We start from the raw sequence: 15,111 nt of genomic DNA, 5'->3' as shown, positions 1-15,111 counted from the left end.
TAGGATCTGATATTTAACGATGAAATGGTGGTGATTTAGAGATTCATGAAGAAAAATTCTAAGAAGTAATAATTGTGTCTAACCATGTGCTTTTACTCATAGAGATCCTAAAAGCAAAACACAATCATATAATAATATATAATAAACCCATAATCTAATTCATGATGGAAAAAAATGTGGAGCGTACTTGTACTTATCATTGAGAACGATGTTGATGACGACCCTAAGTATATGATCTTCCAAATACAAAAGGCTTTAAACACCACTTTTGTTTTGTTATCTCTTCTGATGGAGATGAAGAGAAAACAAAATCCTAACAAATCAGGACCATAACCCATTTTTTAACTATTTTCAATCACATTCAATACTTTAATAATTCAAATTTGGCCCCTCATTTGATCAAAATATTACTTTAGGGTATCTACACGATAAACTTTCATATTATGTCCTTAGTCAAAAACTTAATATCACTTTATTATTTTAACCAATCAAATAATGGCCGTGACACATTATATAAGCTCAAAATGTGTCATTATATTCCTTGGGCATAAACACTTAATCATGTCTAATAATTATGTAAATACACAAAATCAAAACAAATTTTCGTCATAACAATCATAACTAAATTCATCAATGATCAATGATATTTACACAACCAAAAGAAATGAACTCATCGTGAAATGCATAACATGAAAATCACATGAAGGTTGCTTGTACATGTTAGTTTTTAATTGATCCTACTTTACCTTAGTGTCAAAAACATTATTACACAAAGTATAATAATTTAATATCAAATTTTAGATCTTATCTACAGAAATTGTCTGAACTTAATAATATGCATACATAATATCAGACCTCTAACATAAAACACACAAATGACTAACTCACACTAAACTGAAATTCCTCAAATTGTAAAACACTTATCCAAATAGAGTTCATGAAAGACCTTGGGTGGAAGACCTTTTGTAAGAGGATCTGTTATCATGGAGTGTGTCCCTATATGCTGTACAAAAATTTGTCTACTTTGTACCATTTCCTTGATAATTAGGACCTTGATAACTAAGAACTTGATGTTAATGTGTTTTGACTTAGTTGTACTCTTGTTATTATTGGAATATGTTGATTTGTTGTCATAATATAACTTAAGTGGTTTTTCAAAATTTTCCACAATTTTCAACCCAATGATAAAGTTCCTAAGCTAAATCCCATGATTAGATGTCTCATGACATGTTATAAATTTTGTAGCCATGGTAAATGAAGCAGCAAGGGTTTGTTTGGCATTGCGTTAAGAAACTGCACCATCAACTAAAAATAAATGTAGCTTGAAGTGGATCTTAAACTATTCTAACATTCAACAAAATCTAAGTCAAAATATCGAATGATATATAGTTGGTTTGACCTCTTATATGCAAACATATAATCTCTTGCTATCTTTAAATACCTCATAACACTTTCATCTACTTTCTAATGATCTATTATTAGATTACTTAAATATCTACCTAACATCCCAAGTGTGCGTATTGTATCTGAATGCATACATATTTATATATACATCAAACTTCCTAATGTTGATGTATAAGAAATTTTTGTATTTTCATAATTTCTAAATTTCTGTTTAGACATTGATTTAGACTAAATTTCTCTCTCTTAACCACTTAGACATAACATAATATATGTATTTAATTATGAAATAATATGTAAGCGAACCAATTGAAGTCAATTAAAATATCCTAACTACTCATCAACATAAAACCTTTAAATCAAATGTTTTATTCAATGTTCAAAATTGTTTCATATTTACCCATAACAAAATATCTTCATCAAAACTAAAAAAACAAGTATGACGAGCACGTCACCTCCACATCCATATCACGGAACCTATAGTCATATTTAAAAACAATCTTGCTTTCTTTATTTTCATTAGACTTATTGACTTTATTACAGCTCTAAGAGCTTTTACCGTCTTAAATACTTGTACATTAATGACTAATATCAACAATCCAAACAATGTAATAAAAAAAGGTAAAGATAATTTTTGTAATGAAAATTTCAATCAATTAGGATTGTTGCATTCTATGTCAGGATTTATGATAAACTTTGATTTTTAAAAATGTATCAAATCGATTAGAAAAATAGTTATAAGTAAAAACATTTTTTTAGATAACAACTTACAAAATAAAACTTAACGAATTTATTTTTATTCATAAATATTATATTTTAATAATAAAATGTTAAAGTTTCACTAACATATCACTTTCATTCATCCTTCATAAAATTTCTTCAAAAATTCCTATCTAATTATCATGCATTAAATCAAACGTGCTTTGCCTTGTTCTATAACTTTTTTCTTTATAAGAAAATTAGCGTGATGTGATTATTACTTAGTGGAGTTGACGTGTTAAAAAAACATGATTTCTTTCCCTCCCGTGGCTCTAATGGTCTCTTGGGCAATTATTCGTATTTGATTTTGAATGCAAAATTGCATAAAGACTATTGCACATAAAAGACAACATCAGACATGTCTAATATTTCCAAACACGATTATTTGTCTGTTACAACTTAAACTAAAGTTAATAGTCATATTTAGTCTAATAAATAGTAACAAAAAACAGTAAAAACTTTAGTTAAATAATTACACACTCATTTATAATTAAATTTAACATTATCTCCCTTTTTTTGGACTCTAATTTCCACTATATTATTTTAAAATACCATATAATCTATTAATGACATTGTATGAGTCATAGTTAATTCCCCACATAACACCATAAGCCCCTTCTAAAATATTTGAAACAAAATTATATTTAAAGTAAATATTATATTCAATATCCAGGATGTATTATTCTACATTAACTGGTCAATTATAAAATAGTAAAATATAATTAACATTTCATTATTAACAGTTTAATACTATATAATTTTGTAAACGCAGACTAAAAGCAATGCGTAGGTTTTAGTCCCAGGTTATTAATTATATTGGATACATTATAACTACATTTAGAAAATAATAAATAAGTATTAAAATTTCTCAAAGTTCTAGCTCATTTGGTTAAATGGGATGTGCGTGCTATTATAAAATTTCCAATAATTGCTCAATTTTTGCGTGTATTTGTTTTTTTATAATTTTTTCCTTAGAAAATTATATGTAAGGATATATATTATTATCAAGAATATAATTTTAATGTGAACAGGTAAATAAAGAATCTAAAATTTGAATATTTTATTATTTTTTTCTATTTTCTACTTATTTGTATTTTTTACAATTAAATAACACAAAATCTTCCATGACTGGCTGATTTTTCTTTCTAATACAATATTTTATTTATTAATAGAAATAAAAGCACTAAAAAAGGGAGAGTTGTAAATAATTAATTTTGATGACTATTTTATTTTTAAGCTCAAGAACAACTACCTCGTTTGTAAAGGACAGGGTCAAATTCAACTTTTTGGAATATCAAATTTAAATTAGAAATCATATAAAAAAAGATACAATTAAAATAAATATTATTAATAACTTACAAGAAAATCACTTATATTAAAATATTTTTATTCCTGATTAATATAAAAACAAATAATAAAAACTAAATGAGAAAAAAATAAAAAACTAAATACAGTAGGAACATCAGTAAAGGAAGACCAAGACAACTTAGCTAATAAATATTTAACAGTATTCTGAATTGTAACTACGGTCAAGAAAATAAATCAAAACATTATTGTTTATGGTTAGTTTTAAAGATAAAAATAATACGAACTAAAGTTATTCTTTTTCTCAGTTTGGTTTGAATCATTTTATAATTTTTAACTCTAAATTTTTAATTAAGTATACAATCATTTTTTATGTTTTTACACTAGTTAAAATATTTGTATGATGGTCTACACTTCTATTTCACAAATTTATAAAAAAAATAGGAAAGCTAAAGTTACTTTGCATTTTTTTTTGTAGAATATTAGTTGACAAATATCGCAAAAGAATAATTAGAATCATCATTTAGTATAAACAAATATTTTTTGGAAGATTAGATAAAATTACCGAGGAAAAGTTCAAATTATTTTTTAGTTTAAGTAAACAAATCGGGTGAATGAATATATAGGTTAAGGTAAATCAATGATAATTTTGTATATGAAAACCTAAGAGAACTGGTTTAATGTCTAAATGTATAAAAGATGAGCCAATTATTTTATTATCCCCTTGTAATATTCAAATCTTATTACAAAGTTCAAGAACGAATTTATTATTAAGTTATATTATATACATATGCAAATATATAAAGCAAAACGTGATTATCTTAAATTTACAAAAGGTAAATCATATTATTGTTTTGATAGAGAAACCTAAATTTTCGTTTATCCTAAATAAATCCATGTCACGATATAGAGTTAAAAAAGGCAAAAATGGTGTTGGAGGTGAAGTACTGTTACAGTTAGAAGCCAGTGATTCTTCACCATTTTCGCTTCAGTTCACTGTAAAACCTAACCAGCTGATAGTGAAATAGCAGGTACAGTGAAAGCAGTTTCTCACGTTTTTCTCTCTTTCCACACTCTAATTCTGCCCTATTCCTTTTCCCTCCCGCAATCAAACACACTTAAATTTCACCCTTCCAAAATGCGTGTTACCTTCCATATTCAAAACTCTTTTCTTCTTCCTCAACATTTCCAACCACATTTCTTTTGTTTCTCGCAGGTTTTAGGTTTCTATTGCACCATGCAATGCGTCGTGTTCCGTTTCTCGCTTTGACTTTCTTTTGCAGTTCCTTTGACCGTTAATTTCTTCCCTTTCCCTGTCGTCTACAGGTCTGGATTGTTAATTATGTTTTTCTTCTGCTGATATCTTCTCTGCTATTTGTTTCACGATTTAGTATCTCAAGGTTATTTAGCACTGTAGCTCAATTGCTCGTAAATATTATTTTGTATATATATTTTTTTTCGTGTTAAATGTCTTTGGAATTTAGTTGTGCTTTGCAATTTGTAGCCTGTGGCGGTTGGCAGATGATAAATGGCGCCGAATCCAAGAGTGATCGCGGCGTTTTCGGCAATGGCGAATCTCGGGATTCATGAATCAAAAGTGAAACCAGTGTTGAAGAAGCTGCTTAAATTGTATGATAAAAACTGGGAACTTATTGAAGAAGAGAGTTACAGGACTCTGGCTGATGCAATATTTGAGGAGGAAGAAAATAAGGTGTATTTTGGAATCATCTTGTTTATCCAGTATCTACATAATGGATCATTTGTTTACGCGACTAATCTATTGCTTGATATGGTTTGACAGTTGCTGGAGCCAGACCAGAATAACAAAAACAAGAAGGTTGCCGTACTAACTCTGGTTATTCTGTCTTGCTGAGTTTGTCTGCATTTGTTTCTCGCTCTTAATTATACCTATGGCTTCTGAAATGTGTTGTGGCTTTTCAAACATCCAGGATGAGGATGTGGACAACGAAGAAGCTCATATGCATGAGGAGCCTTTGCGACCTTTGAAGAGGTTGCGTTTGAGAGGCCAAGATGGTCAATCTTCACGCCCTCTAACTAATCGTGGCCACATCTCAGCCGCCTTTCTGTTGAAAACTCCAAAATTGGAAGAAGGCACAGTGCCTGAAATTAGTTCCAGACTGCAGCCTCAAAGCAGTGCTGCATTATCTGATGGAAATGCAAGGAATGATGCTCCTCATGTTCCCTTTCAAGATGCTATTGTCAACAGGGGAAAGCAACCTGTATCACCTCAGGTTACACCTAGAGGGGGAAGGTCTATGTCCGACCATACTTCCCTTGCAGAACCACTAAAAGAGTCAGCAGCTGAACCACGAGCTGCTCCGTTGGCCAATAACAAAATGCTTGTTCCATTTACTTTGATCAAGCCCAAGGATGAGCCTGTTGATGATTTTCCAGCTTGTGAGATTCCCCTTGCTGTGATTCCTCCTGGTATTCAACTTACTATGCCTTGATGTGAAACTTCTTACTTTCTTTCCATTTTCTGTTGTTGTGAGGTCTTGGTGATGACGTTTACTTCATTGTACACTTTCATTGAACCCAATGTGTAATACTGTACTTTGTTGGTAATTGTTATGCTTCAGAGCAAGTAGGTAGATTATTCTTAGTAAAATACGGGAAAACACTTTAATTCCTAGGGGCCTCAAAAGAAAATAAGTTAATGCTCAATTTTTGCTGAGCTGTGAAATAGTTTCAGCTGAATAGAACCTCATTGGTTTCTCTCCCTGAAATGTTGGCCCTGAGCCCACCACATGCTTTCATTTGCACATGCAGCAGACGAGTCTCGAATTGCATACAGTAAAACTTTTACTTTCGCTGAAAATCTTTCATAAGATCATCATGTTCATTGTTACTTCTTTATGTGGAAGGTCCCGGGTTCCTTGTACCAAAGATTCAGAAATGCCCTTGTGTTTCAGTTAAACCAAAGAAATGTTACTTTTTGTGCCTTTATTTTGCTATTCTGTTTCTAACCTCACATTAAACTGTGTTGATGGGATTTATTTTCATTTATTTCCGCTCAAAAGAACCATCAAGTGGAGGAGACTCTCTAATGGATGCAGCTGAAAAGCAAGATGACCACGATACTCTGGCATCACAATGCAACGATGAAAACATTGAGCATGAATATATTATTTCTTCCTCAATTGAAGAACGAACTTCTCATGTAGATGTAGCATTGCCATCTATGGGAGAGGTAAATATTTCTCAAGAGCTGCTGCTCAGTTCTTGGAAACTGGTTTTTCAATTGCATAGGAATAATCAAATTGTAAAAATAATTTAGTATACATGTGTGCAATTATATACAACCACTCTGACCCTTATTTTTATCCTGGAATTATGGAGAGATGTGTGATTTCATTTGGAATTTGGAACTGATTCAAATGATAATTCACAGGAACAATGTGTAAAGATAACACAAACTGATGATATTTCAAAGGAATCCGAGACCAATGTCTCACCTAGCGTGAGAGGAAATAAAGATCCAGTCATTGAAAACGAAATCAGTGTCAGGTCTTCTTCAGCCTTGGCTGAACCTGAAGTTCCTAGTTCTATACGCTGCCCAAGTGGTCAAGACGATTCTGTACTAGCTTCCAAGAAGGTTAGGACTAATGGTCTCTTACAAAGTAATGGTGGGAAGGAGCCAGAGGATCCTATATCTACAAATTCAGGTACCTCAGTGGTTGTTCCAAAATGTGAGTTTACGACTGAAAATGATGCAAGGGCTATTCACGATGTTAATGACCTGGCAAAGGGTGAAGAAACAGTAAATATTTCATGGGTGAATAACACTACTAGTGATCTTCCGCCACCCTTTCACTACATACCCCAAAACCTTGTCTACCGAGATGCTTATGTTAATTTTTCTCTATCTCGTATTGGAAATGAGGATTGTTGCTCAACTTGTAAGGGAAATTGTGTATTGTCATCTAAACCATGTCGTTGTACAAATAAAACTGGGGGTGAATTTGCTTTTACGGCACATGGCCTACTAAAGGAAGCTTTCTTGGAAGAGTGTATTGCCATTAACCGTAATTCCAAAAATTATTTCTATTGCAAAGCCTGTCCATTCGAACAATCAAAGAATGATGATTGTTTGGAACCATGTAAAGGACACCTAAAGCAGAAGTTTATTAAAGAGTGCTGGAGCAAATGTGGCTGTGCAAAACATTGTGGCAATCGGGTTGTCCAGCGTGGAATAAGTTGCAAGTTGCAGGTGACTGTTTAAGTAATCTTTGCCACTGGTAAAAAAATGTATTGTCTTTTATGATGAAATCATTGAGGTGACATTATTTCATTTTTTATGTTCTCAAATTCATTTTTCCCAGATAGAAATTTATTTAGATAAGCCTTCCCGATTATGTGCTACTCAGGTGTTTTTAACTTCAGACGGAAAAGGGTGGGGTCTTCGTACCTTAGAGGATCTTCCAAAAGGCACCTTTGTGTGTGAGTTTGTTGGGGAAATTTTAACTGTCACAGAGTTGCACGAGAGGAACATGAAAAATCCAAAAGGTGGGAAATATACATTTCCAGTTTTATTGGATGCAGATTGGGACTTAGGAGATGTGAAGGATAGGGAAGCTCTTTGCTTATATGCGGCATCATATGGAAATGTTGCTAGATTTATTAATCACAGGTATTTGGGTTTCTCATATTTCACCGGCGTCTTTTTCAGTTATTTATTAAAGTTTTAGTTATAGAGGCTTTTGTCCTTTTCTTATTATGTGTTTAAAATAATTATTTTAGTAAATTACACTAGCCCCACCCGAGGTTTCATGAAACTACACAAACATATCTGTGTTTTAAACACAAACTGATTGTTATGTTTTTCAAATATTTAAGGATTAGTGTAATATAAAAAAGGTGTTGGTGTAATGTTTTTTAAACAATGAAGGGACGTAAGAGAAGGAATAGAAACAAATGAGGTGTTGTGTAATATCACAAAATCACCCGGGTGATTATCTCTTATTAATGATTTTTAATAGAAGTAGTAAATGTTACTGTTTCATAAGTTTTGTTGAAATTAAGCTAAGTAGTTTGTTGCTTGGTTTGGTACATACAAACGACTTTTTCCTCAGCAAAAAAATCGTATTTACTGTGATTGTAATGGATTATTTTAGATTTTAGGTTATTAAAATCAATTGTGCAGCTATTGGAATTAATTTTATGATAAGTAAATTTTTTTAGTTTTTTCGTTTAAGGAAAACATTTTGTTTTGATTTTCAATTTTCACTTTCAATTATGAAAATTCATCCTGCTATTGAAGATTTGTATATAAAGTAATGAAAATAATAAAATCACTGGGTTGATGGTTTGTTAACAATACACTTTCATGTGGCTGTGCAGACCTTGTACTCATTATATGTCTATTGTAAATCAGAAGAATTTTAATATTTCTACTTATTTTTGCAGATGCTTGGATGCAAATTTAATTCAGATCCCAGTTGAAGTCGAGTGCCCAACTCATCAGTACTATCATGTGAGAAGTTAGCAAACCCTCCAATTCCATTTGCACTTTTTAATTGCCTTTGTCAGCATTTGGGGAGAATGACTCTATAGAACACAACTATGATGGCTGATGTTTTTAATGTGTTCAAATGTGCAGTTTGCGTTCTTTGCAACCAGAAAAATAGCAGCACAGGAAGAACTCACTTGGGTTCGTGAGTTTGGTTCTTTAATATGTTTGGTGAATATATTGCTCGATTGCTGCAGTCTTTTTGTGTGGTTCGTACTAATTGGTCTGAGATATTAAGTACAACATATAAATTGGGAACAAAGGCTGAGATAATTTGAGTAATTCATTATCAAAATATAGGTTTTATTTGTTTCTGGTTACTAATTTAGTAATGCCACTATGTATACTACTAGGTAGTTTGGTTGGCAGGCCATTTGTTACCAAACATCATAGGTTATCATTTTTATGTAGTTTACTTCAAATTGTGTTTTAGTTAAAGGGTTTTTGTCTAGAAAAGCTTATGTGCATAGTGTATCTGCAGGATTATGGCATCAACTTTGATGATCACGATGAGTGTGTCGAGCTTTTCCAGTGCAGATGTGGCAGTAAATTCTGCAGGAATATTAAGCGATCACATAGTTAGTACATTCTCCCATTTCTGTGTAATTTGTGTAAATTTGTTTTTCTCACAACATAAAAATATATGACATGTTATTTCTGTTTTTTTTTTTTTGCTTTGTTTCATTGTTTTAAATTATGTATTCCAATTTTCAATTCCTAATTTATGAAATACAACACATCCACTCCTAAATTGGTCAGTGATTCCATTCAATGGATGCTATTCCTTTTTCTGCAAATCGATACGGATGGTGTCCTTTAATATGTAATCATTACAATAGTTTCTAAAAAATGAATAATTATTTCAAACATATCACCTAGAACTTCTATTAGTCAATTCAAGGTGATCTTTACTTGTGCTTTACTAACCCACTCGCCATTGTGCATGATTGGAAGTTGGAAAGGTTCCGGTCATACTGAAGTTATTTTTGTTTCACATTTAATTTCTCTTGCTTTGTTTTAGAAATACATGTTGCCTTTTGAGTCTGTGCCAGCATATATTCCTCCTGGGGTTATTTGATCATATGGCCTATAGCTAAACTGCCCTAGCATTAAATAATTTGTAAAAATTTAAGACTTATGATCATACTCGTTCTCTGCTTGCTGGATGTTTCCTTTTTGCTATATTTTATATTCAAACACTGTTTATCACTTACGATCCAATGCTTATGCTCAAGTGATCATAGTCATATTGGTGTTGTCTTCTGTGAATCCTAATTAAATTCCAATTTGCTTACTGTGCAAAATTGTCTATCTTGTGTGCTTTAAAGGGTGAGTTATATTTCGATGACTGGATTGATGAGTCTAGGTGATTATAGGTAATTTATTGTGGTCATAATGCATATATAATAGTGATAAATAATGAGTTGACTTTGCTATATTTCCTTGTCTGGAAGAGTTTTGCGTCCGGACCTTTACAATTATTAGTCTGGTTGAGTGATGACGAGGATTCATGCGTTCAGAACAAATTTGAGCTTTGAACCAAGCTGAACAGTTGATGTTTTAACTGAGTTTAGTTATTGCAAAACAATGATTAGTTAGTAGGGTTGTCTACTGACTATATTTAAATAGTATGTTTGTTACTGATCTGAGTGCAGACATGGCGACAAATTTGACTTGTGACATGCCTAATACTCTTTAGTTTGGCTTATTTTATGAATAATAAGGTGAAACTTACGATATAAATTTTGGAATGACGGAGATATGGTGTTAGGTACTTGGGTTTGGAACCTAACAAGAACACACTCAGATGATAGAAAGAACAATGAAAGAATGAGTTTCTGTATTGATATTGAGAACAAAGTACACTCATAGCGCTAATGGAGGCCTAATCCCCCTCTTAGCCCTAACGGAGGCATAATCCCCCAATTCTGGCCAAAGTCCAGATTTACAAAATAATACTCAAAAACTCCTCTCTAACACTGAAATAGAACTCTATTTATACAAGACCTCCATCCCGCCTTTCCTGACTGCTCTCACCTTCATCCCGCCTTTCCTAACTACTCTCTCATTTCCTCTTCCTTCTCTCCTCTTACCTTAGATCCTATCATTACACCTTGCTGCAAAACAACCTTGTCCACAAGGTTGGAACAATGAAATTTGAGCCCATGGCACTGTGATATAGTTTTATCACAGGAAGGGACCCGCTGGCTACTACCTGCAACTTCCGGTCTGGAGGCTTGGGTGGTGGTCAAATTGAGAGATAAAATTTATGGGACCATTTTCGTGTCTACATTATTTCCTTGAAGGCGAGGAGCTTCTTATCCTTCCCTGTAAAATAACTTCTTCTATCGTTCGGCTCTCTTCTCCCTATCGTTATACCGTTCGGCTCTCTTCTCCCTATCGGTATACCGTTCGGCTCTCTTCTCCCTATCGGTATACCGTTCGGCTCTCTTCTCCCTATTTTTATACCGTTCGGCTCTCTTCTCCCTATTTTTATACCGTTCGGTTCCTCCCCCTGCCTTCAACCAATCGACTCGCGTTAACAACCCTGAACAGAGTTGCTGCAAGATCTTCCCTCTTAAACAGATCCGACAAGTCGGACCAATTTGTTAGGTACCTGGGTTTGGAACCTAACAAGAACACACTCAAAAGATAGAAAGAACAATGAATGAATGGGTTTCTGTATTGATATTGAGAACAAAGTACACTGATAGTGCTAATGGAGGCCTAATCCCCCTCCTAGCCCTAACGGAGGCATAATCCCCCTCTTCTGGCCAAAGTCCAGATTTACAAAATAATACTCAAAAACTCCCCTCTAACACTGAAATAGAACTCTATTTATACAAGACCTCCATCCCGCCTTTCCCAACTGCTCTCACATCCCTTTCCTAACTACTCTCTCATTTCCTCTTCCTTCTCTCCTCTTACCTTAGATCCTATCATATGGGAAGCAAGAAACATAAAAAAAGCAATGAAGAATAACGAGGAAAAGAGGATGAGAACTTCTGTAGCAAACTTAAAGTGGGAATAAGAGTAGGAAAGATGAAGGAGATAAAGATAATATCGACAATATTGACATTTCTAATTATTAACCATCGGACATTGGAGGTTTACTGTGCATGTGACTGACCCTTAGTAATTTTAGGGACTAATTTGGATATTTACTTGTTAATTTTTCATTATTAGTGTTTGTGTTACATTTATATTCTTTTATAATTTAATCGTTATCATGATGTTACTAATTCGTTTACTCTTTTGGATTGCAGGATCCATCAGATCGACAGTTGCATGCTGACCATTTCTGCCAAACCGATTTTGTGTATAATGATGCAATTAATAGTAACCGAGTTCCAACCAACTGAATTAGTCATTTTTGTATACATTTCATTGTTTTTCTTGGAGGTTGGATAATAGTTACTATTCACTGGCTTCTGAAAACTGCAGTCATTGCCCAGAAAAAGTAAGAAAAGAAACAGCCTTTAGGCATTAATAATTTCGTCCAAGTTTATGTATGCTAAATGCATGACGGATTCAATGGTTACAGTAATACTTTTATATAGATCAATTTCATTTCATTGTTCTTGAATTCAGTGTATATTTTCATTAGTTTATGCATATTAGTTTTGATTTTACTATACTCAATGTCGCATAGGAATTAAGATTTAAGACATTTAAATATTTATTTTTCTTTATACTCTTTGAAGCATTTTTTAATGACAAAATCATGACCAAACATAGGTTTCAAAGTAGATAATATCTTTCAGGAGTGATTAATTCTAATGGTGTTACTTAACGCATTAAAGTTTTGACATTTTTATTATATCAAATAGTATTGTTTTGGAGTTGATGTCTAAGGTATTTTTATTTTTTATTTTATGAAGTGTCTTTAAGGATAAAATTGTAGAATAAGTTTGAAATTAAAATTTGATTTTTGGAAAATGATAGAGGTATGAAATTTGATTTTTGGAAGACGATATAAAAGACTTTTCTAATTTTAAAATATGTAAAAATGCATATCAGAAAGATTAATATTGAAATATGAAACAGATGTGTTTTTAAAAAATTGATTTCGAAATATGTAAATAGCCCTATGAAAAATTATTTTGGTGGCATGTAACAAATGATTTTTGTGGAGTTTAGTTCTCCAATATGTAGTGTCTTTTGGAAGTAATAAAAAAAAGTATGATACTTATAGTCAACACACCTATGAAATTTTTGTTGGATCTCTCTCTTTTTTGTTCTCGGAATGAATCCGTAATTTTCCACAGCCAAATTTAAAGTTGAATGGAGAAGAATCACAAAACACAAGGAGGATGATTCATAATTTCTCTGTATTAGTGGCAGTAAGAGTTCCAACTTGCAAGGGTCCTTCTTGTATTCCGAGACTCAAGGCACAAAATTCAACTACTTGGATTTCTATTGTTGAAGAATTTTTGGGTCGAAACTGGTACAGATAATGTGTCAATTACAGATAAGATGATCATGATCTTTTGTGAAAACCTGAAGAGTCAAAAGCACTGGAATCATTTAACTTGTGAATAACTTAATAGGTCTTATTATAATTTTATTTGCACATATTTTTAAAATGAAATGTAATAAACGGAAATTCAAATGTAAAACTAATAAAGATTATTCTCATTAATGTACTCCTCAAATTTTCATTTTTTTAAGGAGTCATGAAAATAGCAAACATATATATAACCTAACATGTATTTTCATTAGTATATAATAAAATAAAACACCTTATATTCCTTAATGTGTTAAACATTGAAACTAGCCTGGGATGGTAATGGGCCGAACATAATTGCGAAGCCCAGGTCCATAGCGATTAAACCCTAGTCAGCATGCATATATAGAACAGAAAGAAGCAAGCTTAGGGTTTGTGTTGTTCAACCGAGACGCAACAATGTCGAAGAGAGGTTCGTATTGACAATCGAATGCATCGATTAATTATTCTTAAAATCGTTCATCGTGTGTTACTTAACCAATTTATGGCGTTTCAGGTCGCGGAGGATCGGCGGGGAACAAGTTTAGGATGTCACTGGGTCTGCCGGTGGCGGCGACGGTGAACTGCGCCGACAACACCGGCGCCAAGAACCTCTACATCATATCAGTGAAGGGGATCAAGGGAAGGTTGAACCGGTTGCCTTCAGCGTGTGTTGGAGACATGGTTATGGCCACTGTCAAGAAGGGAAAACCAGATCTCCGTAAGAAGGTGTTGCCGGCAGTCATCGTCCGTCAGCGCAAGCCATGGCGCCGAAAGGACGGCGTTTACATGTACTTCGAAGGTATTGAACTTTCTCTCGCCTTTGATTGTGCTATACTGTTAGGCTGATTTATTCGAATGATTTTTTATTTGGTTGTTTCTTCTATGCAGATAATGCTGGTGTTATCGTGAATCCGAAGGGTGAAATGAAAGGTATAAACTGTGAATTTTACTTCTCGAACTCCTTGATACTCCTTGGTTGCAATTTGAATTTCTTTGTTCTTTGAATGTGTTTAGGGTTTGTGATTGGATCTTTTTCCGTTTGTAGTCTCGTTATGCAGTGTTACTTGTTGGTTTTAATGTGTTTGATTGGGTGTCGCTTGTATTTCTAGGTTCTGCTATTACTGGACCAATTGGAAAGGAGTGTGCCGATCTCTGGCCCAGGATTGCAAGTGCTGCCAATGCCATTGTTTAAGTTGTGTTTCTAGTGTTTTTTTGATGTTTCTTGAATTGTTTTCTTAATTTATTTAGGTTGAGTTGCAGACAATGCGTCACATATAGTTTGACTTTGTTTTGATGGGAATTATTGATAGTTATAAGAGTTGTTTTTTTATTAGTCTTAATTTTTTTTCTTTACTATACTGTTTATTTTTTTTTTTAATTTGCTTTACTATACTTTTTCTGTCACTGAGTGCATGAATTTGTTGGTAGATTGAATGAATGTTTAAATGAGAGGGATAACATGCTTTGTTCTGCACGGTTAGACTGATTGTATTGCCGTCATTTGGAATGAATTTGTTACGTGTCGGATGGACCTTTGGGAGTATTGTGATAAATTTTAAGTTTATGCTAAGCACGGATCCTCTATAATAATGAGAAACATGAATGTCTAGTTTACTCACCGTGTGTT

General features: G+C 33.0%; 2 protein-coding genes across 4 annotated transcripts; both read left to right on the top strand.

Annotated features, from left to right (window-relative positions):
* The first annotated feature begins 4,393 nt into the window (after nt 1–4,393).
* Nucleotides 4,394–12,581, top strand: LOC124836110 (putative inactive histone-lysine N-methyltransferase SUVR2). 3 transcript variants are annotated; one of them, XM_088091532.1, is made up of 12 exons: nt 4,394–4,496; nt 4,682–4,791; nt 4,970–5,176; nt 5,267–5,302; nt 5,415–5,913; nt 6,507–6,676; nt 6,878–7,696; nt 7,854–8,116; nt 8,893–8,959; nt 9,086–9,204; nt 9,477–9,573; nt 12,262–12,581. In XM_088091532.1, the coding sequence occupies exons 3-12, from the start codon at nt 4,994–4,996 to the stop codon at nt 12,355–12,357; spliced, it is 2,349 nt and encodes a 782-aa protein (XP_087947658.1). In that variant the 5' UTR covers nt 4,394–4,496; nt 4,682–4,791; nt 4,970–4,993; the 3' UTR covers nt 12,358–12,581. The 3 variants fall into 3 exon arrangements, with proteins under 3 accessions (XP_087947658.1, XP_087947660.1, XP_047167149.1); XM_088091534.1 differs by lacking the exon at nt 4,394–4,496 and having other exon boundaries at nt 4,519–4,791; nt 9,086–9,166; XM_047311193.2 differs by lacking the exon at nt 4,394–4,496 and having other exon boundaries at nt 4,520–4,791; nt 9,086–9,136.
* A 1,188-nt stretch (nt 12,582–13,769) lies between these two features.
* LOC124836140 (large ribosomal subunit protein uL14x/uL14z/uL14y) lies at nt 13,770–14,824 on the top strand. The gene is made up of 4 exons (XM_047311230.2): nt 13,770–13,914; nt 13,999–14,283; nt 14,373–14,414; nt 14,594–14,824. Exons 1-4 carry the CDS (start codon nt 13,902–13,904, stop codon nt 14,674–14,676), a joined length of 423 nt encoding a protein of 140 aa, XP_047167186.1. The 5' UTR covers nt 13,770–13,901; the 3' UTR covers nt 14,677–14,824.
* The last annotated feature ends 287 nt before the right edge of the window (nt 14,825–15,111 follow it).

This window comes from Vigna umbellata, chromosome 5 (assembly GCF_029865625.1).
Source record: "Vigna umbellata cultivar VRB3 chromosome 5, Vumbellata_1.0, whole genome shotgun sequence".
Classification (NCBI taxonomy): Eukaryota; Viridiplantae; Streptophyta; class Magnoliopsida; order Fabales; family Fabaceae; genus Vigna; species Vigna umbellata.
The sequence above is the reverse complement of the archived record's forward strand: the minus strand, read 5'-3'. Positions and strand labels throughout refer to the sequence as shown.